General features: G+C 50.2%; 10 protein-coding genes across 10 annotated transcripts; 2 read left to right on the top strand and 8 right to left on the bottom strand.

Moving 5' to 3' along the window:
- Positions 1-1,695: 1,695 nt before the first annotated feature.
- On the bottom strand, positions 1,696-2,427 carry J7337_005533 (uncharacterized protein; the record flags this gene model as incomplete). The annotated part of the gene is made up of 1 exon (XM_044823209.1): positions 1,696-2,427. The coding sequence occupies one exon, from the start codon at positions 2,425-2,427 to the stop codon at positions 1,696-1,698; it is 732 nt and encodes a 243-aa protein (XP_044681700.1).
- Positions 2,428-3,284: 857 nt separating this feature from the next.
- Positions 3,285-4,768, bottom strand: J7337_005532 (uncharacterized protein; the record flags this gene model as incomplete). The annotated part of the gene is made up of 2 exons (XM_044823208.1): positions 3,285-3,472; positions 3,493-4,768. 2 exons carry the CDS (start codon positions 4,766-4,768, stop codon positions 3,285-3,287), a joined length of 1,464 nt encoding a protein of 487 aa, XP_044681699.1.
- A 1,258-nt stretch (positions 4,769-6,026) lies between these two features.
- Positions 6,027-7,994, top strand: J7337_005531 (uncharacterized protein; the record flags this gene model as incomplete). The annotated part of the gene is made up of 3 exons (XM_044823207.1): positions 6,027-6,198; positions 6,250-6,538; positions 6,590-7,994. The coding sequence occupies 3 exons, from the start codon at positions 6,027-6,029 to the stop codon at positions 7,992-7,994; spliced, it is 1,866 nt and encodes a 621-aa protein (XP_044681698.1).
- Positions 7,995-8,463: 469 nt separating this feature from the next.
- On the bottom strand, positions 8,464-9,537 carry GET3 (Golgi to ER traffic- protein; the record flags this gene model as incomplete). Its single annotated transcript, XM_044823206.1, has 2 exons — positions 8,464-9,099; positions 9,148-9,537. The coding sequence occupies 2 exons, from the start codon at positions 9,535-9,537 to the stop codon at positions 8,464-8,466; spliced, it is 1,026 nt and encodes a 341-aa protein (XP_044681697.1).
- Positions 9,538-10,710: 1,173 nt separating this feature from the next.
- On the top strand, positions 10,711-11,145 carry J7337_005529 (uncharacterized protein; the record flags this gene model as incomplete). Its single annotated transcript, XM_044823205.1, has 1 exon — positions 10,711-11,145. The coding sequence occupies one exon, from the start codon at positions 10,711-10,713 to the stop codon at positions 11,143-11,145; it is 435 nt and encodes a 144-aa protein (XP_044681696.1).
- Positions 11,146-11,690: 545 nt separating this feature from the next.
- Positions 11,691-12,259, bottom strand: J7337_005528 (uncharacterized protein; the record flags this gene model as incomplete). The annotated part of the gene is made up of 2 exons (XM_044823204.1): positions 11,691-12,100; positions 12,166-12,259. The coding sequence occupies 2 exons, from the start codon at positions 12,257-12,259 to the stop codon at positions 11,691-11,693; spliced, it is 504 nt and encodes a 167-aa protein (XP_044681695.1).
- A 3,828-nt stretch (positions 12,260-16,087) lies between these two features.
- On the bottom strand, positions 16,088-17,884 carry J7337_005527 (uncharacterized protein; the record flags this gene model as incomplete). The annotated part of the gene is made up of 1 exon (XM_044823203.1): positions 16,088-17,884. The coding sequence occupies one exon, from the start codon at positions 17,882-17,884 to the stop codon at positions 16,088-16,090; it is 1,797 nt and encodes a 598-aa protein (XP_044681694.1).
- A 916-nt stretch (positions 17,885-18,800) lies between these two features.
- On the bottom strand, positions 18,801-20,981 carry J7337_005526 (uncharacterized protein; the record flags this gene model as incomplete). The annotated part of the gene is made up of 2 exons (XM_044823202.1): positions 18,801-20,692; positions 20,903-20,981. The coding sequence occupies 2 exons, from the start codon at positions 20,979-20,981 to the stop codon at positions 18,801-18,803; spliced, it is 1,971 nt and encodes a 656-aa protein (XP_044681693.1).
- Positions 20,982-21,511: 530 nt separating this feature from the next.
- On the bottom strand, positions 21,512-22,065 carry J7337_005525 (uncharacterized protein; the record flags this gene model as incomplete). The annotated part of the gene is made up of 2 exons (XM_044823201.1): positions 21,512-21,770; positions 22,043-22,065. 2 exons carry the CDS (start codon positions 22,063-22,065, stop codon positions 21,512-21,514), a joined length of 282 nt encoding a protein of 93 aa, XP_044681692.1.
- Positions 22,066-24,517: 2,452 nt separating this feature from the next.
- J7337_005524 (uncharacterized protein) lies at positions 24,518-25,356 on the bottom strand (the record flags this gene model as incomplete). Its single annotated transcript, XM_044823200.1, has 2 exons — positions 24,518-24,708; positions 24,765-25,356. The coding sequence occupies 2 exons, from the start codon at positions 25,354-25,356 to the stop codon at positions 24,518-24,520; spliced, it is 783 nt and encodes a 260-aa protein (XP_044681691.1).
- Positions 25,357-26,176: the final 820 nt, after the last annotated feature.

Genomic DNA, 26,176 nt, shown 5'->3' with positions numbered 1-26,176 from the left:
TGGATGAGAACGAGTATGACGGCAGAATATGGGGGCCCTTATAAAAGAGAGGAGACGAGAACAAGGTAGAAGTGGAGAGGAGCGAGAATGAAAAGTGGCGGAGGCAGAGAGAGGAGAGAGCTTGGGTGGAGGAATGGAGCCTGTAGTCCTGGGGTGACGACAGTGATAGCTGACAAAGTGGTTCTCTTAGCTTCCCGCTCTGTTTCTTCTTTTTTGGCGGGCGAGAAATGGGAGACAGTGGAGATGAACAAGAAGGACAAAACAGCAACAACTATGATCAAAGGTTTACGCCGATCTCGCTCACCGAGCCTCTCTGACCTTACCCAACGCTGGGAGTAACCAAGGTAAGGTACATAGGAGAGAAGAAAAGTCCAATAAGGAATGATAGAGCGGTGTGAAGGAGCGTGGGGGTAGCACACCTCAAGCAATTTGCATGCGAGATCTACCTAGGTATGCAGAATTACTGATAGTACTCGGTGAGAGATGGAGGGACTGAATCCAATCCACTGCAAATGACTATGGCTGTATGTATGCACCTGAAAGGAGGTGCCTGGAGGTGCGTGCCTGGACCTGGAGGTGCAGCGGCAGAGCGGTCCCTTGGTTTGCGGCTCGTCTCAGTTTAGAAATTCCTGCCCCTCACACCCGACCCTTCCATTGGCTTGGATCCTTTTTATCGTGCCCATGCGCCATGCTTGCCATGCAGCCATGCTAGCCATGGTTGTCCACTGTGATGATATCGCTCCACTCAGAGGGACGAGCCCCACGCGCGGGATGCGGTTGACTTACACGACGGGGGGCTAGGGGCTGGGCTCTCTGCAAACAAACCACATACATAGGTAGTGACAAGGCACCTTAGTTAGGTAGTTGTTCGATTAACGTCCCTTGTGCACCATTCACGCTTCTTCCAAATATGCTTAAACGTCTCCATAACACCAGGCCCTTGGTTTACGATTACCGATACGCTGAAAGCCTTTCCGTCTGTTGTGTGGGGTCGTGTAATGTCAATCAATTATGGGACATGGACGAGGTGAGATGATGCTAGAGTTGAGGTCAAGCTGGACTTTGATATGATCTTGCCGTCGACTACCTTGCCGATGAAGGTAAAGAGCCCAGTGGGCTGGAATTATGTGACTTTCTCTAGTACCCTCCTTGCCTTAGGTATAGTACCTAGATTTCACATGCTTCCCCAATTGCCCACAGGACTATGCTGAGATGCCATGATCCCCTATCAATCCACAGCATCTATCGGCTGGCTGCCTTTTTTGAAAGAAAGAAAGAAAGAAAGAAAGAAAGAAAAAAACACTGCATTGTATTGTGCTAAAGCACCTCGTTGTGAGCTTCTAAGTATAAACACCTGAACACAATTGCGGACAATTTTTGGCGTTTGACGATGAGGCATGTCAGTTGCCCTAGCATCATCATAACAAATCTCAATCACACAGTGGTCCAGACGCCAGTTCTAGAAAAGCCTTGTACACCCCCATGACAGTCGTTTCTTGGTCAAGTGAAACGCAGGTTCTATTGGAAACAATCTCTAAAATACTTCGTGGGTTGGCGCTCTTGTGTTTCTGCCCGTCCATCTCTTCAGGGTATTCAATCCCGCTGTCGCAGCCCAGTATTCATCCTTTTGACGCCTATCCAATGCATAACTCAAGCCCAGTTCATGATCTCGAGGCAATACCGCAGCAACGATAACTACTCGTCGCTCTCGGCTTGGCTTCGACGTGGCATCATTCTCCTTCGCCTCTCTTCTACAACCTCAGGGTCCCAAGTCCCTGCAAATATATCTTCACATTCATCATCATCATCAGAATCAAATTCAACATCCTCTTCCTCACCATCCTTGCCTGGCGTGGCAGTCTCCGCAACATCCTCGTCAATTGCATCCTCCCAGCTCCGGTACGTAACCACTCGTTCCATCTCGAGGATGAATTTCCCAACTTTGTACTTTTGGCCTTGTTCTTTAGCGTCCACATACTTCCAGCCAAGTTTTGTTGAGCATGACCCGCAGTTAATGTCTGCAACGACATGCCATCCTGTCACAAGCTGACGATTCTCACTCTTACCAACTCGGATGTTGCTCAATGTCTGGGCTGCAGGAGGCGCAGGCGGGGCCACGAGAAACGCACGACCGTACCGGCCGGTGAAGCCTTTTGATATGATCTGAGAAGCAAAAGCGACATCGACAGAGCATGTTGAACAACGAAGCGTATTCGGAGATGTACGAGATAATCGACCTCTAGGCGCTTTTGCAAGAATTCCTTCGTTCGGGGGCGAGCTCGCTGGTGTTGTCACCGCTGAAGATGCGACAGATTCTGCTGAACTCGAGGAGACCGAGTGGCGTCGGGAGAAGGGAAGCTTTATGCTGGGCAGCAAGAAAGTAGGGAAAACTGGCTTGGTGGCCGAGATGCCACTCTCGCGAACCATCTCGGCAATGGTCAAGTTTGACGCCTCTTTTGGAGTTTCTGAGTGTAACGTCCTGGAAGAGATGGAAATGCCCTCTCGACTTTTTGGAACTTTCTATCGAAGGCTAGGGGACCCGACCGATCAGGTGTGGGGAGCTGTTCCACTGAAGGCGCCCAGAGCTCCACAGGTGGCGTAAAGTCCTGAGCTTCCAGATGTGACCTGGTAAGTTTTGGTTCTGTCGAAGATGGCATTCGAGACAAAAACGTTGGAGAGAAGATGGCGAAATGGCGCTGCGGTGTCGTGCCAGAGTTCACAAACGGCGGGTTTTCTGGATGGGAGTTTCAAAGACAATCCAGGGAGGGGAGAAGTTTGATATTTAGTACCTAGGGTGTAGGCAGTCATTTATTTGGTCACTCTCCCCGACTCAGCCGGGCAGCGATCACCAGACTCACAACCAGCCCGTGATGAAAGAGGGGCAAAAACAAGTCTCCGTTGGGCAGCGGTTGCGGCGGGCGGGACAATGCAAGGGCCAAAAAGAGGGGCCTCCCAACCAGACCTGCCCGGGAGCTTCCATGCTAGCATCCGTGCCAAGCAAGCAACCTCCCTCCATACACCTCTTACTCGACAATACGTATCTTATTATTGTTCACTGGCCTCCGGGTCAGTCAGTCTGGTTATCATGAGATCAACGTGCAGATGATGACACCCAGATGCCGGTTATCGGTTCTCCAACACGCGGACAGTCGTTGAAGCAGATTGGCTCTCAAAGGCCTGTAGTGCAATGTTTGGTGTCTGTCAATAATACACGTCGTACAGGAATCCATAATTTCGATTCTCATATCATAGAACGTTAGATATCTTAAATTAGTACGGATAAGTTAAGACTGAGGCTCCTCAGCAACATAGTGTAGATAAGCACCAAGCAGCTTAATACCCTCGATGTAGTTACGCTTGTCGAGCTTCTCGTTGATAGAGTGAGCGCCGTCTGTCGAGCTACCCATGGGGAGCAAAAGAACATTCTTGCCGGTGGCCTCCTCAAATGTTAGGGTAACAGGGATGCTGATTACTATGTTAGTGGTGAGATACCGGATATTTGGGTCAGAGTGACTTGCCTTCCACCTTCGCGAGTATAATCGGGCTCGACACCCCACACACGTTCGACAGCTTTGGCCGCAGCCGAGAAGTTCCAGTGTTTCGGTGATGCAACCCACCACTTACCAGTATGCTGAGCATACACCTTAAGGGTGTTCTTGCTGCCAAGCTTGGCAAACTGCTCTTCAACATACTTGTACACAGCCTCGTTGGTCTTGTCAATGTCCATGTCGGGAACAGTTCGGATAGAGAACTTTCCAATAACCTTGGCAGGAATAACAGTCTTAGCTCCAGGAGCAGAGAAGGCACCCTCAACGCCATGGATAGATAGAGATGGGTATCTCCAGCGACCCATTAGAGTACGCTTCTTATCATCGAAGATGGTGGTCTTGCTACCCAAGGACTCATGAATATTGTCCATGGTGAATGAAATTCCATCATAGAGACCCTCCTCATCCGCCGTGACAGGTGCAACCTGCTCCTTGATACCGGGAATCTGAATCTCGCCACCGGTGTTGACGAGAGATCCTAGGACTCTAACGAGGTCGGTCATGGGCTCCTGGGCGGTGCCGCCAAAGACACCACTGTGAAGATCGGCGCCAGGGCCGGAGATCTCAACTGAGTAGTAGTTACAACCACGAAGACCATAAGTTAAGCATGGCTTCTCGGTACCGAGCCAGTAGTTATCGGATATGCAGACAGCCTCGGCATCAGCAAAGTACTTCTTGGCCTCTTCCTTGATGAGATCATCGAGGCCTTCAGAACCGTATTCCTCCATGCCCTCGAAACACATCAGCAGGTTGACGGGGAAGTCGACGCCAGCTTTTTGGTGAGCCTCAATAGCATTCAACCAGCCTAAAACTGGACCCTTGTCGTCTGTAGCTCCACGGCCAAACATACGTCCCTTTTCGTCGACAGTAAGGTCAAATGGCTCAGTAGCCCATCCATCGCTCTTTTCCGCAGGCTGGACGTCGTAATGCCCATAGACGAGTATGGTACGCTTATTCTTGTCGTTTCCGTATCGTGCAAGGACAACGGGAGGTAAGTCGAGGTATTCCTTATGAGGCTGCTTCCCAAGAGGCCGAAGCTCTACAGAGGCTCCAAGGGCTTTCAACTCCTCGCCGAGCCACTCTCCCATGCGAACAACATCAGGGCGACGGGCATCCTCGGCTGAGATAGACGGAATGGCGACAGCTTTGCGCAGGCGCTCGATGAAGTGGTCAGCCGAGCTATCGACTTGCTTGAAGAAACCGTCGAGTTGGGGGGCCATCTTCTTTGCTTGGTGGGAACGAATAGAGTCTGTGAGATAGGTACGAGAAGAAAGCCAGAGTTTCTGAGGAAAAGTTTGCGAGACGGGTACTCGTAATGAGATAAAGGGCCTTTTGGGTGGTGCTGTTACCAGTCGAGTACAGCAAACAGCTGCCCTATCGAGGCGTACGGTGCGGGGCATTACACGGGCAGACTTGCCAGGACCTGCTTGATCGAGCGGGCAATGATGGCGGGGCACTTTTGACAGGCGCTCCAGTGCAGTCGGAATCTCAACCAGTGAAGGGAACGGCTAGTGACGGCAACCAATGGTAAAACGGGTGCGAAATGATTAGTCAGTTAGAACAGAGAAAAATTGATTAACGTCTTGGGCAAACTTGGTATTAACATGACCTACAGTGGGGCTGACCGGATTAACCTAAATGCGCCCCTCACAGCAAACTCCGTGCCACGATTAGTCATATGCCGAAGGGGGTAGTTGGCCGCTTACCATTCTCATGACCTGTTGCCGAAGAGTCTTCCTCTCTCCACTCTCCCTGTCACTCATCCATCCATCATCGACGTTCTTCCTCGCCATCGATACAGCGACATAGGACATCAAACGTAGTCTTTTGATCGCGCTCTATCGACTATTTTTCTATTTCGGAGGTTTCACAGTTGGCTCTTTTTTGTCTTCGCGCAACCTACGATACGCAACTCAGCGGCACGATCCGCTTGTTCTAACGCGACCGCCGACTGTCCGCTCCCCCCTTTCGCTCAAGATCCTCGCGTATAACGTATTACTGGTCTACTCTTCGAGGGCGTGATCTTGGGACGCCTGGCTAACATCAAGGTCGTTGGTTCATTGGTTTTGACAAACGTGGTGACTGGAAAGTGAGGTGGAGTTTCAGGGTTGTCTCTCTTCTGGCTTGTTTTGGCCAGCTGTACTCCTTATTCATTGCACCCATTTCTTTTTATGACCCTATTGCCACTATTGTTCCCTCAAAGTACAATCAAAATTGATTATTTCCATTCACCCTGAGTTGAAAGAGCACGGCAGTGCGAGAAAGAAAACCAACAGAGAAGAAAACAAAGACTTCCATTGTTTGCAAAAGCAAGAACAATCAAACAATCAATACTTACATAGTGCTTTGTGCGACCGGCCCCGACCTGACTTTGGGATTTTTTTCGACTTGCGATATTGAATCTCAACAAACTTTTGTTATCACTTGTACTGTGCTCCATCTGTTCCTGTAGGAAACAACCAGCACGTATCAGCCAAAATGACATCCTCCGTCTTCTTCAAATTCAAATCTCAAAAGGAGCCTACCCGAGTCGAGTTTGATGGCACCGGTATCTCAGTATTTGAGTTGAAGCGTGAGATTATCACAAAGAGTGGCCTAGGAGATGGTACCGATTTTGACCTGCATATTTATACCGATGATAACAGCGAAGGTGGGTTTATTCAATCGACATCAGGTAATAACATTGCTAACGATTTGGTAGAATACGACGATGATACGACTATCATTCCAAGGTCAACGACTGTCATTGCCCGACGCCAACCTGCTCTCAAGCCAGGTGCAGGGCGCGCAGCTCGTTATGTGTCTGGAAAGATGCCTGTGACAGCCAAAAACGCTGGCCGCAAGGAGCAAGCGGCGAAGGCCTCATCTTCCAAACCCAGCTCTGATGCCATCAGCCAGATGAACAATGCTATGACTGAAGAAGAGAAGATGGCTGCCATGTTTGCAGCACAAACCGAACAGTGGTCTGCTCAACAAGAGGAAATGTCTCAGTAAGTTCCAGAAGCCCATGCAATGTTACACAGAAACTAACAGTTGGCCAGCCAAACACCCGTGTTCAGAGCTGGTGCGAAGAGACCAGCAAACGTCCCCGACCATGACCCCCCGAACGGGTACATTTGCTACCGGTGCGGTAACAAAGGTCATTGGATTCAACTGTGTCCTACTAATGACGACCCCGAATTTGACAATCGCCCGCGTGTCAAGCGAACCACAGGCATCCCACGTTCATTCCTGCAAAAGGTAGACAAGTCTGTTGTCCTTGCGCAAACTGAGGGTGATGAATCCAAGCGTCCGTCAGGTATCATGGTCAATGCCGAGGGGGACTTTGTTATTGCTGAGCCCGATAAGGCTTCGTGGGAGCAGTTCCAGGCCAAGGCCAAGTCTTCGTCTACAGCTAACGCACCCCTAGCTGAGAACAAGGAGATTCGGGAACAGGGCTTGGAGTGTTCAATTGACAAGAAGATGTTCATAGAGCCAATGAAGACTCCATGCTGTCAGAAGACCTTTTGTAATGATTGCATAACTAATGCTCTCATCGAAAGCGACTTCGTCTGCCCTGCTTGCCAGTCAGAAGGCGTATTGATTGATGACCTTCAACCAGATGAAGAAGCTTCCAAGAAGATTCAAGAGTATTTGAAGGACAAGGAAACGGCCAAGACTCCCCCGCCCGCGTCGCCCAAGACTTTGACAGATGCCAAGCCAGATGGCGAGAAGCAAGAGAAGTCAACAGAGGAGACTAGCGACAATATGGAGCAAAAGACTGAGAATGAACCAAGTGAACAGACTAAGGACTCGGCCGTCGATGAAAAGCCAAAGTCGCCGGCGTCTCAAACTGCAACTGTCAACTCACCTCCCGCGGGCCCTAAGAACTTTGTATCCGCGTCTCAAGATGCGAACAAACAACTAGATAATCTCAAGCCGACAGATACCAACTCCAAGAAACGGCCCGCAGATGATATTCTTGACAACCCAAGGATTCCCAGGGGTCCCAAGGCCATGCAGAACCAGCAGAACCAACAGAATATGGTGAACGGCATGGGCATGAACGGCATGGGTATGAACATGGGCATGAATAATATGATGTTCAACGGAATGCCCATGATGCCCAACATGATGGGCATGCCGAACATGGGTAGCATGAATATGGGCATGCCAAATATGAACATGATGGGAATGCCTAACATGATGGGAATGCCTGGCTTCCCTGGCATGAATGGCGGGTTCGGCGGCATGCCTGGTTGGGATATGGGCATGAATGGAATGAATGGCATGAACAGTATGAACGGCATGGGTAACATGAATGGAGGAATGAACGGTTTTCAGCACGGCAACTTTGGACAGGGCGCTGGCGCGGACGAAGACGCCTACTTTCGTAAGCCAGTTAATCCTCATCGACACCAGAACAAACAGCGACGAGTGCGGCCAAGCGACTATCGAGAGCTCTGAACATCGATCCGGCTATCATTCCTTCTTCTAGCGATTGCTTCTCCTTTGTTTGTCGCATTTTGGATTGGGACTCTAGGCTCATCACGATTTGCTTGATTTTTCAGCATACTTACCGTCAGGCTGAACTGACCGGCGTTGGGGAATGGCCTCGGAGGATTCTTTATGACAGGTTTCCATGTCTACTACGTACGGCCAAGGGTTGGGGAAACGGTGCATTACTTAGCAAGATCTCGAATCAAATCGAGGTCAAGCAATGAATAAATAAACAAATGAACGAAAACTAAGAATTCTTGGGTGCTTTTTTGGTGATTGACTGTGTCTGCAGCTTAATTCTAGGGTGTATTATCGTAAGCCATTAATCAATTATTCTACAACTCCGTGCCGCCCGTGCTCTTTTATATGTGATACTGTTTATATCCGTTCTCTCGTATTCCACCTCACCTTCTATGCCTAGCCCTTGATACCAGCCCTACTCAGGAGGAACATAAGGTGTAACAAGCATTTCACTAAACTTCTCAAGCTTCTCCTTTCCTCGTACCTCCTCAACAAGCAGAGGCATCTTGACGACATTGAAGTCCTCAGCATATAGTTCTTCATACTGGTCAAGATACTTGCGCTGCATCTTGCGACGGGCGTTGCACTGATCGCAATCGCTAGCCTTCTTGGGGAAGAGCAGCTGGTTGACAACGATGGAGTGGGTATCGATACCATAACCAGCAAGCTCCTGAATCATACGCTCCGTCTCGTAGAGACTCAGAAACTCTGCAATGCACACACAGACAAATGTGGTGAGTTCAGCGTCCTGGAACTGAGTATTGACCTCGCCGATGGTCTCTCGCAAGGATTCAAGTTTCTGAATCATATCATTGAGGTTCTGTCCGTTGGGTAGCTGACCTCCGGAGCCAAGGAAGCCGTTGAGGAGAGGACCATACTGCGACGACAGTTGAGAAACCTTTGCGAGAGCCTTCTCAAGAACGGTGGGAAACTGGAGGAAGCGCAGGGTGTGGCCTGTCGGGGCTGTGTCGAAGACGATGGTCTCGTATGAGAGGGACTTGACTTGCTTGAGGACTTCGGCAAAGGACATAGCCTCGTCGATACCAGGGATCTAGGGATGTTAGCTCAACCTCGGGAGAAACGTTCCGCCTCAACCTACTGCGAATGCCAGATCCTGCATCATGCCTCCCAGAGGACCACCAGCCGCAGCGTTGACATCATCGGCCTCGCCCTGGCCTGCTAGCATATCCTGAATGCTGCCATTCGGGTCGATCTCCATGGCACTCAGGTTGTCAAACCCGTTGACAAGGCGGGCCTCTTTGCCAAACTTCTGAGAGAAAGCATCTGAAAGGTTATGGGCGGGATCGGTCGAGATGAGAAGAACAGAGCGTCGGACCTTGGCGAGCTGAATCGCGAGGGAGCAAGAAGTCGTGGTCTTGCCGACACCGCCCTTGCCGCCGACAAAGATCCAACGAAGGCTTCGCTGGTCCAGGAGAGACTGCAGAGAGGGCTCAAGGGCATCCTCGGCGGAGATAACTGCGGTGGACATTTTTGGGCGAAATGTGCGATGAGGCTGTAGGGTACGTTGTTTAAGTTGGTGACGAGAAAAAAGCAATAAGGGACCGTTTCCCTGGACTGGGCTGTTGGCGGTAGGCTACAGCACAGAGAGAGTAGTAGAGTAGAGCAGAATCAGGATTTGTGTCCTGTATGTTCTAGAAGGTCTTGGATGGCGGAGTTGGCAATGGTTGTGATTGACCGACCGTTGACTTGGAGGGGTAGTAGCAGACATAATCACGAGTCAGTGATACCGTTTTATTTAGTGAGTCATGACTCCTTTATTTTGTCAGCACATTATGCGCCACATGACTGCCCAAACTCGCCACAGCATGTGCAGGGTAGACAAGAGCAAGGTAGCAACTGTAAGGTAGGGAATAAAGTTGACTTGAACAAGCCGTCAGGATACGTACGATGCTATAGTTGTTGTATAGCACCCAAGTTAGCTAGGACCATGTTGCTACTTACTGTACATACAGGAGCTAAAGCTCTGTTACAGGCGATTTGACTGATTGCGTCGTTGTGTCCTTTCCGGGGCCGGCTCCGTCCTTGCGATAGGACTTCAAGTACCGGCAAACGGCGTGAAGCGTGCGGAGCCACGCGGAGGGGTTCGTTCTTGAGTCCAATCTTTCTGTAATACACAATAATACCATTACTATCAGTCATATATCTCCTATGAATTTCTTATCTACAGAGCCATGGCTTGAACTTAATACTGGGCCTTGATTACATTTGGTAGATAGCGAGGTACGTGGTAGTAATCAGGTAGTCAGTCATTCAGCTGAAGTCACTGATTCTTTGCACCAAGTACTTTAGGCTGTGCAGCCGCAAACAATCCAACTCTGACCTGACTGCCTCACTCACGTCACCCTTTTACTTCCATTCCAATCCTCCCCCCCCCCCCCCCTCCCCCTCCCCCCCCCTTCAGATACCTTCACAATTCTGGCCTTAATCTCTCTTCTCTGGGTTATAAGTACGCAGCCCTATAAGCTCCAGAGGCAGAGGCATCCTGCCTACCTAGGTAACTGAGCTACCTCCATCCAAAGCTCCCGTCAGCTTGCACCTACCCCACCTTGACGTCAACCTCGCCGAATAGGTATCTGATCATACCTTATCACCTGGACTACACCACAATCAATCACTTTGCACACCAAATTCAACCATCACGATGGCTTCTCACACCAAAGACCCTATCACGTGCCACGTTCTTGATACACAGGCTGGTCGCCCTGCTCGTGGCATCCGTGTCCGTCTTGAAGGCCCCATCCCGCCGTCGATCAACCCTCACTCTGCTGCCCAACCTCGACCCAACACCTTCGAATCCATGACCGACGACGATGGCCGTGTTACAGCCTGGCTACCATATCTTTCCGAGGATGCTGCTGGAGAGCCTCCTCTTCAGACTCTCGTTGAGGTGCTTGAGGACCGCAAGGGGCAGGGTTCGTCGCGATGGACGCTGCGTTTTGATACGGGAGCTTACTTTGGCGAAGAGAACACCTTCTTCCCTGAAGTAACGGTGACATTTCGTGTCGACGAGGGACAGACGTATCATGTTCCCCTTCTGCTGAGCCCCTATAGTTATACTTCCTACCGTGGAAGCTAAATGGATGGTAGTATTCTTGGTACTACACGGAGCGGAACGACCAGAATCAGGGGCTGTAACTATCTCGTGAGAGAAAAATCGATGCCAAAGCGATTTTTAGAACCCTTATCCTGAAACCCCACTGGTATGATATGAAGATAGTACAGAGACGATGACAATGTTACGATCATAGCGATGAAGCTAAGGTACTTATTAATTCTTAAAAGAGTGTCCCTGCCGGCTACTTCCTTCCAAGCCAAGCCAACTGGCTATACGAGTGGCATTGCTGTCTCTGCCCTACCAGAGGGACTTGAATATCCAAGTATTTGCACTGATTGCCAGGCGATACTTTTCCTTGCCGATCAAGAAACCATGATCCAGGTAAACGCCACGCTACCCACAAAAGAAAAGTAAAGAAAGTAAATTTTTTTCCGGAAGAAAAGCATCTCGGTGATGCGTTCGTCACAGGGTCATCAGGTTCGGCCGTATACGTCGTTGTAGAAGTCATGATTGTTCCGATCTGAGTGAGGTATTGCACTGTTTGTTCGGAAGGTTATACAACACCTCTAACTCCTCCGAAACTTGCTCATAAATCCTTTCTTAGAGCGATGGGTTGGTACGTCGGGCGAAGTTGGCGGTGTGTCCTCTTCGTCTCTCCTCGTGTTCCTAGACGCGAGACTATCGGTCTCGTCCTTGGAGAGTCGGATGCTTGATGTAGAAGGGCGGAAGCTGTTCATGGATGGATTGCCGGCTCTGACGCTCTCGTTATCTCCAGCATCAGATTGAACCAGGGAGAATACACTGTAGAGGGCTTCCGAAGTGGGGTTGATACGGCCATGGTTGAGAGTGCGTCGTTTCTTCCTAAGGAAAGATCGCCGAGTTCGCATAAGTGCCCGGTCAGGATCGATATCTTCTTGAGTGAGACAAGCGTTGGGTGAAAGATCCGCATCAGGATGTGGGAGTGTGGTGTTTCGGACTATAAAATGGTTAGCAACAGATGTTACATTGCAGTGGTTGGGCGTCGACTAAATAGGTCCTTACCATTGTTAAAGGGCTCAGGGAATCCTGTGTCTCTTGGTTCTCTCGATTCCCTTCGAGGCTTGGCGGTATTCGTGGTAGTGATTGTATCAGCCATTGTTTCGGTAGATTTGGAGTGTGTGGAATGAGAAGTCATTTGATGATCGACCGAGAGTTGAGTTTGAGTTTGTTTGTTTATGATGAGAAAATCACAAAGAGGAAGAAAAAAAAGATAGCGATCTTGCTCAGTCCTTGAACTACATCGACTCTTGTTGACTGTGGCTGTATTACCACATGGGGCAAGTTCAGATGGACGGACGTAAGAGAGAGCGTGCGTGTGTGTGGGTGTAAGCGGACGCCGCCAGAGCAAAGCCTCAGCGGTTGCACGTAACCTTGAGAGAAAAAGCACCGTGGAGAAGAGTGCAAAGAAAGGATAACGAGGTAGTTATGTTATGTTGGTCTGTCACTGAAGAAGAGAAAGGAGATTTCACTTTCGCTTCAATGAAGAGAAGACGGGAAGATTTTTGGTCAAATTAAACCAGCAGCAGGGGACGAGTTTGGAGTAAGTAGTCTAGCACAGACAGCTGCTGTAAGTCTGTAATAGCTGGGCTGAAGTTTGCTGGGGTTCCTAGGAAGGAGATTTGGGCAGAGGAGCGATAGTGAGCGATGGGCGATGGGGGGCCAGACAGGGTTATATTGCGTCCACAGAATGATGAGCTACATGGAATGATTAACATTAGCTTCTTCTTCTTCTTCTTCTTCTTCTTCTTGGTCACTGCTTGGCCTACAGCCTCCTCAAGCGCTGAGTTTGATCGGATCTTCGGCGCGACCAATGTCGAGCTTAATCGTGAGGCTTGGCTCTCGCTATTCGGCACCTCAGCCAAGAGAGACAGTTGAACAACCAAGCCCGGCCAAGAGAGAAGCAGCGGTAAAGTGGCCCTTTGCCTGCGCCCCAGAGAGAGCAAGTCCTCAATGACAGGAAGGACAGGGGTGCGAAGAAGGGCCAAAAGTGCGTAATTGACAAGGGTTGGTGGAGTGGTTCCAGAGGCAGGTAAAACTCCGAAAGACAGACAGACAAGTTGAGTGAACAACCTACCTAATCAAAGGCAAAGAGTGAATGAACAACTCACCTCTTGTCTTACAATGTCTTAGGTCTCTGATCACCAAGCACCAGCCAGAGACGGATTTGATAGGCACACAAAGGCTAAATAAAACAATGAAACTCGACGTAGCTGAGGATCTGCACAATGGGAACTTGATAGTCGAACCGTCTCCGTTGTATCGCAATTTACGTCTGACAACATAAAAGCCGTAGACCCTTTCAGTGGTGTTAGTGATCCGGGGTACAGGCGGTTTGTGCTCCAGCTTGTACCAAGTATGGATGCGTCAAGTGGCGTTGCTTCTGCTTGAGGCTCGGCCCAGGCTCAGGCGCTTCGTTAGCGCGCTCTGTACGGAGTACGTAGTCTATCCGTAAGTGGTGGGTGGGGTCGTCGTTCGTCAGCCGAGAATTGGCTGCTCTCGCTTGGCGAGAATGATTTGTTGGGCAAAAAGGGCGACGTGACGGCAGCGTACAAGTAGGTACCTACCTAGCCACAACGACCAAGGCTTTAGACTTTGGCAGGTAGAGAGAGACGTTGGCCAGCGGGCAGATGCCTACCTACCTACCTATTTATTATTGGGTCGAGTTCTGCTTATCCTGCGCCTCTAGGGATAAGACAAGACACAGTAGTCAGATCCTAAAGGAATCGATTGAGTGAGAAACGATGGATAACTCATCGGAGAGATGAGCAACTCAAGTTCCATTGCCGCTTCGTATCTGACTGGGCTACCTACCTATTCTGCCTCATTTATAAGCCATCAATCAGTTGACTGTCTTGTCAGCGTCACAAGATACTTACTCTGCTTTACCCACCTAGATAGACTATTAATGTGCCCAACTGTCTCTGATACTGCATCGTTATTCATCAGTTCACTCACTGATTCCGTGCCGACCAAGCGGTTTCCCGTTCCCCTCTCTCCGTTCTTCCCCAACAGCCTAGGATAGGCCCCCAGTACACATGACGACAAAACGGACCGTGCAGCTGCTGGACTTCAGCCGGCTGGTGTCTCGCAGGCAATAGGTAGTGTTAGTGGCTCGCCAAGCAGTTCTGCTGAAGGCCAAGGCACAAGGGGGGCCCGCTCATTGTCGAGTGTCAGAAGAGTACGGATACGTTTCCCATTGTTCAGGTCAGGCCTGGATTGGTAGACTCGTAAGGGACGGCAGGACGGCACTCGATTTCGATCCATGGCGGGGTCGCCGATAGGTACCTTACGGAGTTGGTACCTACTAGGTAGTCAACTCCTTTCACTGACAACGATATGTCTCTTCTTGCTTGGCGCAGCATTCACGTGAATCAAGTCTAGACCAGTCTAGGTACAATCATACTGAAGCGGACTAGGTACCCGCACTACAAGTACGTATATCTGTTGTCGCTATTCCCGGCGCTGGGCTCTGTATGTAATTTCAACATCGTTCTAATAACACCTTTGGCCCCTAATCAATTAGGTCCAGCTCCCCGTAACCCCGCTCATTCCCGCTAATATAGATGGATGGATGGACATACATCATATCAAATTATAAACACTTTTCGGGACGGCAATGGAGAATTGGCTCCCTCCCAATTTCATCTCAGTCCTTTATTCCGTCCGGCCCCTGACTCAGGCTCTATTAGGGACATTTTCATACAGCACAAGATCAACTTACAACACTCTTGATCGTGTTGATAGGGCAAAGAAAAGATTGGGGCCATGACTTACTGGTAGTACTACCTAACCGCGTACTTGTACTTTGTTACAAATCGCGGGGGGTTGCTTGGCTGCGAAGAAGGGTCGGGTGGCTACCATTTATTCATCCAACGACAGGAAATCCGCTAACCATCGAGTCGGCGTGCCTATTCCAGAAGGTCGGTCAAAAGCAAGCAAGCACGTACGGTGCTGTACCGTAAGTCCTAAAAATCGACTCCGGTTGGCTTTGCAATTTTTATTCCCAGTGAAGTATGATCTGCTACGCAAAGGCATTCTAACAGCGTAAAGCCTTGACGAATAGTACTTGTACAGTATGGTATGGTTTCAACATTCGAACTCTGCTGTCTGGCACAGCCCTTCAGGCCTGTCGTCGAAGAACTCGAGGCTCTGTGTGGGTAAAGGATGCCACACCAGCGCTGCAACTTGATAGGCCAGCCCGTATCCTTGGCATTGACTGACTTCCGACTATTGAGTTGCGTTGCACCTCGTAAACAGGATACGAAACTGCCCTGCCCTTTAACACATACTTACAGTACAAGCGTTTAAGCGGTACGTTTCGTTCCGATTTAAGTTATGTACCTATGTAACATACAGTGTATGCCGAGTCGCCCCGAATTGAGTGTATGCGCATATGCCATCACCCAGGTTTGTTTACGTATGTACCGAAGACTTGTAGACTTTTTAAGTTTGCGGTTATCGGCAATTCCGCGTCTAGTCGATCTCGTGTGGAGAAATTGCTCCAGCAACTATGACGGTACATATGCTACAGTGTATGTATGTACTTGATCTCCTCCGCTGATCATGCACTATCAGCCCCATGCCGAGTTTCATGTTGCAAATGAAGTTCTGATCGGCATTGGGTGCAGATGTATTAGACTGGTAGATGGGCAGATGATGCATATAGAGGAAGCAGGCTGGTCGAAACATTATGAGATGATCCCCATACCATATTGTCCCACATTTGTTATGAATACAATTCACGTGGGTGTTGGCCGATGGTTGTTCAGCCAAGCTTTTGATGGATTCATCTTGAAATGTTGGGGAATTCTATTTGGTATTGATACCTAACTTCATCTGTTACTCAAGAGACAAATCCATTATGCTACGCCATAAGAACCCATTGACCTCAAACATGTTCAAATTGAAAGCAACAACAACGATCCTAGTTGCCTCTCCGGCCACCAGTGCTCATGAGTGTGATTTTCTGTTTCTTCTTCTTCTTACCCCCGGCACTACTGCCGTTTCCTCCTACTCCGGCGGCAGTATTTGAACTGGCATTGCTCTCCGCAGCTTCGATAGCCTGTATCTGCATCGCCAGATCGGTCGTATCAAACAGATCCTCATCTTTGAGCCACCCGTCATTGGCGTTCAAGGGTTGTGCAGATGCTATCTCGGGTGATCCATTAATCACCCTCGTGCCCCAGACTGTCCTTTGTGTCGAGGGGCTGGTCGACATATCAGCTAATGTCTCGAATCCTGGTCGGGGATCCGGGGGCGTGGTGCCTGAGTGCCCGCTCAATGGTTGGAAATCCTCCATATCCATTCGAGGCGCCCTATCCTCCTCCAATGGTTCAGGAAGCCTCTGATATCCAGTAGTCTTACGCAGATTCGCGGCTTCGAGCCGCTCTGCTTGCAGGCGCTCCCGCTCTTCCTGTGTCTCTTTGTCACGGTTACGTCTCCTTCTCCGCTCAATGTCGCCTGCGAACGATTGCAGTGTCTCTTCTGGTACGATGTCGGTCCAATCACACTCCAAGAAATTCACGACACATCCACGTGGGAGGTGGCCAAGATATTTTGCTCTTCGCCGCATTGTGTCATCGACCACATGGCCAGTGGAGATATGCTCGACGCGGGGGAGTAGCGTGGAAGGAAACGAGGAAAAAGAGCCATACTTGGTCTTCAGGATGCGGATATCCAATGGTGAGAGATATAGGTGAGGTGGGGAGCTGTAAAAATAGAAGTCGGCGTCTGAAGAGGGTTGTGCCGGCGTGGCTGGGCTTGCAGCAACCTGAAGACCAGCCAGTTTCTCTTTCGCGACTGTGATAGCCCGAATCGCTTTTTGGGACCATTCATCAGTCTGTCCGAAGAGAGTCTCGTCCTCCTTAGCTTGTTGGCCCAGCGAAGCAATCTCCTCGTCAAACTGGGCTGTCATATAATCAGCTGTACCTTTCATCATGCGAGCGTAGTCTAAGACATTGGCAGCAAAGTGCCAAGGAATGTCATCCTGTGAGTACAGCGCCTCGGCACCACTCTCTCGTGGAAGGGCCATCGTCGAGTTTGCATTCCGTGCCATTAACCGCAGTACGACGTCGTCACCAATCCGGGGGAAAGGACTTTCTTGTCCAGCATAAAATCTTACAGGCCGAACATCTTGCATGTAGATAGAATCTTCGCAAATGGGACATTTTTTCCACCTGGGTCCGCGACCCTTAGTTTCATCTTCACTCGAGATTGAGTTCATAAACCTAATGAGGCAGGGTAGACAAAAGATGTGGCCGCATTTTGCCATGCGAGGCGCCACAGGCTCTGAAAGACAGATGGGGCATGATGAACCTTGCGACTCGCTTGAAGCAATGATTTGCATGACAAGAGACCAATCGAGGTGCGTGTCGGCATCTGTAGCTTGCTTGTTGTATGTGCCTTCTGGTGAGAGGATAAATCGGTAGTTGGCATGGACGTATCGAGCCTTGTCGCTTGCATGGTAACCGGAGCCTGGTCCCCATGTTGGAGTTCTACGATAAGATCTCGAATGTGCATGATGATCCTGTACCGGCCGTGGCATTGAGTAGTTGAGTAGATGGGTAATTGAGGTTTGGCCCCGCCTGCTGTTTGGGTTTCTGAAGACCCTTAGTTCGGCCATAGCATCTTCATCATCTGGGCCAGTATTTGACCTGTCACCCAGTCCAGGTCGCCGCTGACTCCGGTGTTGTTTGCGGGCGCCTTGTGACTTGCGAGGCATCGATTGCGGGTTCGAGGAGCCGGCCTGTGATGGGCGACGAGACGATTCGAAGCTCGATAATGCCGGGGCTGCTTGGATGGCTGTGGAACTAGACGGTGCAGGGGCAGTTTTTCCCACGTTTGAGCTAGAGGAGCTCATCTTCGTAACAAAGGTTTCTGGGCGACTCTAACCACGGTCGGCGAGACAAAGGACTGATCAAAGCGTGCGATGAATTGCACTCCGTCCCCAGTGGTTGGGGTTGCATGCAAGTTGCACACGGGTGCCGTCAACAGGTTGTGATTCCGAGAAATGAGTGTTGTTGGAGAGATATAGGATGAGCCCAAGGTGGTGTTTGAAGGTGATTGAGATGGAAAGAGTCGAATGAGGGTTCACGAAGGGGTCCAGCTAGGACGGACCCCGTTGATGGATGGAGGATCGAGGTGGATCGAGCGAGTCACTGGCGGGGCAATTCGTGACGGAGTTGACGGCTGGGTCGTGCAGGGGAATGGCGTTACCAGCTTCTGTTGGAAGCTGACATAACGAGCATGGTTAGTCATTCAATCGGTATCACATGACTTCACTGACAATGGCTCAAGGTACCTTAGGTAACGTGATTTTAGCATGACGACTGCGAATGACTTCAGACTATAAGAGCTTCTCAAAGACTTATCCAAAAAAGATATCCTTCTTTTGGCCTATAAGAAGCTATCATACATGAAGCCCGGTATCAATTCAAAAGCATGGGCATAAAACTGACTATGAATTAGGTATATGATAGAGATCTACGCCTCCAGCGATCTCAACCACTCTCCTCTTGCTCATGGATCCAGGGGAATCATTGATAAACGAAGACACCAACCGCAAGAAAACAAAAATCCATGAGACGTGTCTGACCCCACAACGTTGCGACATTAGCTAAGTTGCCTCATTCTCTCATCTATTTGTCGGAAAGCTTGTGCTTGATCTTGCTGAAGATTGAGCTGAGTCGGTTGTGCTTCTTCTTCTTTTCACCGCTGGCCGTCGAGCTGCTGCCGTTGGCTGGCGTGTCGGCCTTGGTCTCTGTAGCCTTGGCGCCATTTCCTGTTGCTGTAGTGCCATTGCCGGTTGCTGAGCTGCCGTTACCAACGGCCGGGGTTTCTGTCTTAGCCTCGGTCTTTGGCTCCTCGGGCTTAGTCACAGGCTCAGCATCACGCTTGGCTTCTACAGCCTGTGTCTCAAGAGGAGCAGCAGCAGGGGCAGCAATAATGGGAACAGCAGACTCAGTCTCCTGAGGCTTGGCCTCGTCAACAGCAGGAACAGGCTCGGCCTCTTTGAGAAGCTGAGCTTCAACCTCCTTTTTGTTCTCGACAGCTTCTGTGCTAGCAGCAGCCTCGGGGCGCTCGCCGGACTCCACGATGGACTCCTTGACTTCGGTGGGGACTTCAGGAGCAACCTTGGGGGTTTCATCGATGGTTGCAGCAGGCTTAACTTCCCTGAGAAGCTCAGCTTCGACAAGCCTCTTTTCCTCAACGGCCTCAGTGTTGGCAGCAGCTTCGGGACTCTTGCCAGCCTCCGCAATGGAGTCCTTCACCTCGACAGGAACCTCAGGAGATACCTGCTTTGGTTCCTCTTTAGGTTGTTCAACAACAGAGTCATAAATGCCAGTGACAGGCTTGACCTCCTTGAGAAGCTCATTCTCTACCTCCTTCTTATCCTCAACAGCGGCAGTATTAGCAGCTGCTTCGGGTGACTTGCCGGCCTCGACAAGAGATTCCTTAACCTCGGCGGGGACCTCAGGGGACACTTCCTGTCGAATCTGCTCCTCGTTCTTTGCGGCTAGGGTCTCTTGGGCTGCAACAGGAAGCTGCTCTTTGACGGAATCGGGTAAGTTTTTGTTGGCGGTATCAGTAATAGCGTCAGCAGCGCTGTTCAGCGCAGGGCCAGCCTTCTCCTCCACTGTCTCCTTGGCAGCAAGACCAGCAGCAATCACAGCACCACCCGCAGTAGCGGCCAGGGCGGCGAGACTAGTGTCTGGCGTATTCTCAGACTTCTCGGTACCAACACCAGCGGTTCCTACCGAGGTAGCAGGTGCCTCGGGCACAGTTCCCTTGAGCTCTTCCTCAACCATGGTCTTTTCCTTGACCTCCGCAGGGTCAGTGCTGGCCTCAGTAACAGCGCCAGCCCTCTCCTGGCTCTCTCTTACAACCTCGGGGACGAAGGCACCGTTGGATTCGAGCGGAACCTCGGCAGCAAGGCCGGCAGTAGTAGCTGTGGGAGCAGCGGAGTTAATGAGAACATCCTGTGCGCCGATAATGGGCAGACTGGATTCAGGAATAGTGTTGGAAGATACGGGGGGGAGCTCGGTCTCAATGCCAGGGAGAGCGTCGCTCTTCTCGTACGATTCCTTATCGAGCTTGACGTATTTGTCGGTGCTTTGAGCGGTGATGGAGTCGGGGATCTTCTCGCCAGGCTCTAGCTTGATAGGGTTTCCGGGGCCCTCAGAAGCGGGCAGAGGGTTGATGCCAATGGCCTTGTCGAGCTCGTTGGCAGGTGTAGCGGGGAAGCCACCAGGAATGTCAGAAGGGGTCTCGAGGGGCAATTTCTCGTCTTGAGCAGGCTTCTCGGAAGTCAGTATATTGCCGTTATTAGTAACATGCTCGATAGTTACCTCATCACCCAGAGGCTTCTGCTCTGTGGGTTTGTTCTCGATAGGTTGTTCGGCAGCCATCGCAGCGGTTGTGGACGAAGGAGTCACAGTGTTAAGTATAGCGGCGCCGGGAGTTTCGGCGTTGAGTTGATCGGGAGTGATGAAGTTGTTGACGTTACCCTCGAGATCAGGTTCGTTGGGAGCTGATTGATTGATGATCCAATTACCGTCAACAATGAACTAGATAGAATACTGGTGAGCAACGGACTTTGCAGTGTTTGCGGCAAGTATATAGGAGTGTAGGGGCGGCAATTGGAATCAAAAGAGGGGATGAAGTGAGTTTAATGAGCTGGTGCGATGACGAAAGGGAGGAGGGAGCTGAGAGCAAGAGCGGGTCGGCAACGCAGGCACACTAGCGCGCAAGCAAATCAAGCGCTGACTTGAAGACGCCTTGGCAGCACGAGGGAACTTTGTCCCTGCGCGACGCAACATCGTCGCCTGACGCCACAGAATTCTACTGGTATGACCAGGCAGAGAATTGACATGGGCTGTGTGTAGCGGACTTTCCACCGCTCTCCGCTCGCAGACTCCATTCCAGAACTGTCGCGATCGTGGTCGCCTTGCGTCATACTAAACGGCGGAGGGGTTTTGGTTGGGGACTGGTGCGAGATGCTAATGGGTCGCAGAGAACCCATGACATGACAGGCAGGGAAATGAACCAGGGGTTCAGACCCCGATCCTGGCAGCGAAGCAAACTTGCAAGAAAAAAAAGCCATGGGCAGGGGGCTGGGATTACGGCAGCCATCGCTCTTGCGCCTCCAAGCTCTTTAGGCTTAAAAAGCCCTGCAGATTGCGATAGCGAATGGGCGCAAAAGCACGGATTCCTGGGCGGCACGGTCATAACAGCTATTCGTCCATCTCGTTCGAGCAATACGGAGAAGCAAACGCGCAAAATAGGCTGGCTGTTGATACCAATGGTTCTCCTCGCCATCTGTATATGACTCAAGAACTGCGAATTTGTCTCAAATGCTGGCGAAGAGTGCAGAATTCGTGTTATACCAAACCATTGCCAAATGCAAATTGAATATGGAAAAGGGGAGGTGCTGTTGGGGGTTGGGGGTCGAGGCTCGCTGACGCTGACGCACCTTGTAGTAAATCTTGCCCTCGGGCTCCTTCAGGTCGACTGTCTTGGAGAACACATTGCCCTCCTTCTCGAGCTGAACGCTCTTGGTCCAGTTGTCGAATGTGCCTGTCACGTAGACCTCGTCGGCGGGATGCTCCCTATGGAAAACTTAGGGTCAGTGTCGGGTGTCTCAGATATGGATAAAAGCTGTCGCGGTCTGCAACAGCTAGACTAGTCCGCAATATGAAGCAGCCTCAAGAGGCACACGCATGGGACAAGGTGAATTCTTGAGACAGAGCTCAATTGACTTGTCTCGTGTGGAGGCAGACAAAGTGTGACTCGGAACATTGTCGAAGTTATCGCGATGAATTTGTCGGGGCAGCGCATCGCAACGCCTCATAGCAACGCAACATGTCAAATTGCGACTTACCACTTGAAAGTGAAGCTGCCCATTACTGGAATCTGTGTTGCAATCGGTGGTGGAATCTGCGCAAGGGGATCGAGAGAATGCAGCAGGGAGTTGATAACTTTAATGCGTATAGAAGTAAAGTGAGATTTTGTTTTGTTTGTGGGAGAGATGTTGGGTTGGGAAAAGAGCCAGGTCCAAGTCGTTGATGGGACGGGCAGAGACCAGGACAAGTCCGGTTTGGCGTTGGTCGAGGCTGGGGGGGACTGGAGCGAAATTAAAGATTGTTGGCGGCTACGGGGGAGTACCAGCGACACGAGGAAAAGGTACAGACGGTACAAATCGAGAGCACTGAGACCGCTTCGACCGGACCGATCGATGCAGGGATTGGTTGTAAGCGGTTTGAGAGGATGGCTTCGCCGGATGCAGAACAAGGCAAGTATTGCAATGATACGCAGGGTAGATACGGTGAGAAGGTTGGTTTTATGGTGAGGAAGATAAGAGAAGCTCATAGAAGGAGTCTGCGAAAGCGGAAAAGATAGGTTGGTAACGAGGATGAGGTCGAAGACGGATATTGACGAAAGAAGCAAAAGACGAGCACGTGGGGGGTTTTTGGTTTGGGTTTTGTCCAGCAAAATCGATGGTGATGCGCAACAAGAGGAGTAGGAGGAGGAGGAGAAGATGCAACAGACAGAGTCAATAGTAGAACAGAGGCAGCGACAAGAAGAGATGAGTCGTAGCCCGAGTCGGAAAGGTCAAGATAATTGAGGCTGTTATCGGATATCAAAGAAAGAGAAAAGCTTGTGATTCCCTGGGCATGAGCGCGTCTCGATGGATCAGCCAAGCTCAATACCTAGGTACGGATACTCCTCCTGTATGTACAACGCATATGGATCTGAAGTGACAAACGGTAAGGCTGTTCTCGTCACCCAGCCTCCAGTTCTGGTGTAGCTGACGAGGATATATCTTTGTCACTGGCATTCACTTGGTGCCGTTGTCGACCGTATCATCTCACGTTTTCCCTTTCAACTGAATATGTTTTCGATTTTGACTCTGATGCTGATTTTCAAGATAGCCAAATGCGCAGCGTTCAGGTAGTCTGAAGTACCTATTCGGAATGGAATGGATGATGCATGACAAGTACTATGCAAAATGCAGTCCTGCATCTGCAGAGTGGGCATGTAAGGTAGCTGCAGTTCGAGACGGGAGCTGTGGGGACTTCTCTGACGACATGTAAACTGTGTCATGGCGTTTGTTGGCGGTCGGGTTGGCTACCTACCTAGGTACCTAGTTAGTGGGTTTCTTCACTTCTGCAACGAACCGCATCCGGGAGAACATCAAGCATCGCGCTGCACATCAACACGGTGATAGTGGCTGACGACGGTTGAATATTCTCTCATCATCATCATCATGCATCGCATGCTCTTCAGACCTGTGAAGCCGCCCTCTCACATATAACGCAATCTGAAAAGTTGCACGTACGTACTGTAGGCTCCGTTGTCACCGGAAGCTATTGGATGCAATACTGGGGTAGCTTAGCAAGGTCGCATTGCCACGAGTGCCTGGCCTAGCTAGACCTCGTCATGAACAACGATGGGGCTTTCCAACGTTGGACTGGATGATAATTCAATACCTTGTGAAGAGGTTGGTAGAGAAATCGCATTGATGCATATCGCCAAAGCCTCATTCATTCGAGTTCAAGGGTTGGTTCGCCGCTGTGATAAACCTCAAGCATGATACCCAATGGCTTTCTTGTTCGCCTGAGAGAATTTTCCATTCCATGGGCTCTCATACGATGGCCACCGCAACCTCCTGCATTAGTTGAATGACTCTTCATGACAAACAGACCCATACATATCATGACAACTCAAACCTGCATCGTGAAGCTGGCGTCGATCCGATCAAACACACGACACCAAAGGCGGTGTGCGCGGAAGGAATAATCGGTGCCCAGCAAACCAAACCAGGATCATTTGTCCCTGTATATGTACATACTCCGTGCTTGGATGAGTCGTAGATCAGAACAGCGGTCAATGGAGATATCCCATCCCACAAAGTTTTTTTTTCCTTGTGAGAACACCCGAGGACAATGTTAGTTAGTAGGTAAGGTAAGTATGATGACAGGTGAATATCGTACTCTCTCAGCATGATCCCTATCCGTGACATCTATCTCAACCACCACCTAGGCAGGAACAGACAAACCTTGACGCCTGCCCGATAGTTAGGCCGGTATTGCTTTTTAGTGCCTTATTAGGTTTATTTATTGTGATAGATACGTACTTCCCTCTCCTGCATGCACAAGGCCAAATGCAAATCGGTGTCCATCAAGGACAGGCACAAGACCCTCTATGCAGCTATCCCTCTATTTACTAGGTACCTAGTATTATCTGGCTACAGAAGCAGACCACAAAAGCGTCTACATTAAGTACGTGGGCACTGAAGGTTTGCAGTCTAGTCATTTCAGCATCAAGCGTGGTACTATATCCAGCCATGCCTACCCTACAGCTCCTCTCTTGATGCAGACTTTGCCTGGTCTTGTTCTTTACCACTCTTGACTTCCTTCGTCTTCAGTGCCTGGACTTTAATGTCGAGTTTCGTCTTATTGTTCTGGAGTTTAGTATGCATAACCCAACCAACAACCCCACCATCTGAAGGCTTGGGCTTATACTTGCTCAGGTCGACAAGTTGATCTGTTATTTCGCTGTAAGCAACTGTTTCAATCGATTCGCTGGATCTGGAGGCATACCCTCGCATTTACTTGTCTCTGCCGTCCACAGAGGTAGGATCCCATACAAGGCGCCAGGTGCGAATATGACAACCTTGTCCTTGTCATTATCGCGATCGATCTTGTCAGCCTCTGGGAACTGGACAACTTGCTCGATCTCATCCTCGTCGGTCTTTGGCTTCTCAAGAACCGCAAAGAGGGCCTTCCCCTTCCCGTCAGTCCGCTCCTGTTGCTCAATCCACCTGCGAACCATGAGGGGGATTTGATCATAGTTCATCAGCAGCAGACTTCGGCCATCAAGGTGAGGATCGAGACCCAGCCATCCTCCAGGGTATTCTTTATCAGCGAAGACCGCCTTCAGACCCTTCGACCATGGCTTCAACCCCTTGGGAGGAGGCTCCATCAAGTCTTTGAGGGTGTACTCGAGAACTTCAAACTGAGACCTGGCCTCGCAGGTAGGTCGGAATGAGGCCATGGCATCGAGAGCAAAGGGGTCCTTCCAGTCGAAGCCCTGCACAAGCTCAACAGGCGGCGGCGGTGCCATACCAATTGCATGAGCGAGCCCAGCCAGCACAGTCGAAGTCAACACGAATCCAGCGGAAGTGGTCTTCATGATGGCAATGAGATACGTTGTTGACGGCAACTATTCAACGTAATTGGGAACCACGATGGGCAGAATTATGAAGCTGGACCTGAATACATAGAACCTGTCTTCTTCCATGATATTTATGCTCAATAGTCACCTTACGTCGGTTTCTAATGTTTTGTTGTCCTTTTCGGAGTCTTGGTCGCCGAGTTTCCTTTTCAGGTTTATATCTCGGCCGATGTCAACGGGGAATAGTAAGTATCGTGTATCTGGACGAGCTACCTTAGGCTAAAGTATCTATGGTTGCAGGCAAAGGAAAAGTTGAAATTGCTTTCTCCCGAGTTCAGCGTTCTGCAACAAGAAAGCCATCATGGTATCTGATGGTGTTTTAGTGGTTTGGCGCAAAACATCAGCCGAATAGCTAGACTTCTCACCTATCAAGACTACCTATCTTAGCTTACGGAGTACCTTTGCTATGCATTCGTCCATTTCAGGGAAACTTATGGACCTGGTATAGTGAGTGTAGTCCTTTAAATGCGATTGTTGTCATCATGAGTCCATCATACGGTGTTGTTGGTTTGCAAGCGCATCAACAGGACCTCAAGATGGACATTCTCTGAAGAGAGGTGGCTATGAAACGAGAAAGGCGTCGGCTGATATCGATGCCAACACCAGACGAGTCACTGGCATGGCTATGCTTTGCCTAGAGTGATAAAGAAGGAATTACAGGGCTCTAAGGTCACCACTGCATTACGCAATTTATGGGGCTGAATCAGAGTTAACGGCTATAGGTACTTAATTAATATACGATCTGGGCTGAGCCATGTTGAGACTGATCTCATTGTAC

This window comes from Fusarium musae, chromosome 4, assembly GCF_019915245.1.
Source record: "Fusarium musae strain F31 chromosome 4, whole genome shotgun sequence".
Taxonomy (NCBI): domain Eukaryota; kingdom Fungi; phylum Ascomycota; class Sordariomycetes; order Hypocreales; family Nectriaceae; genus Fusarium; species Fusarium musae.
The sequence above is the reverse complement of the archived record's forward strand: the minus strand, read 5'-3'. Positions and strand labels throughout refer to the sequence as shown.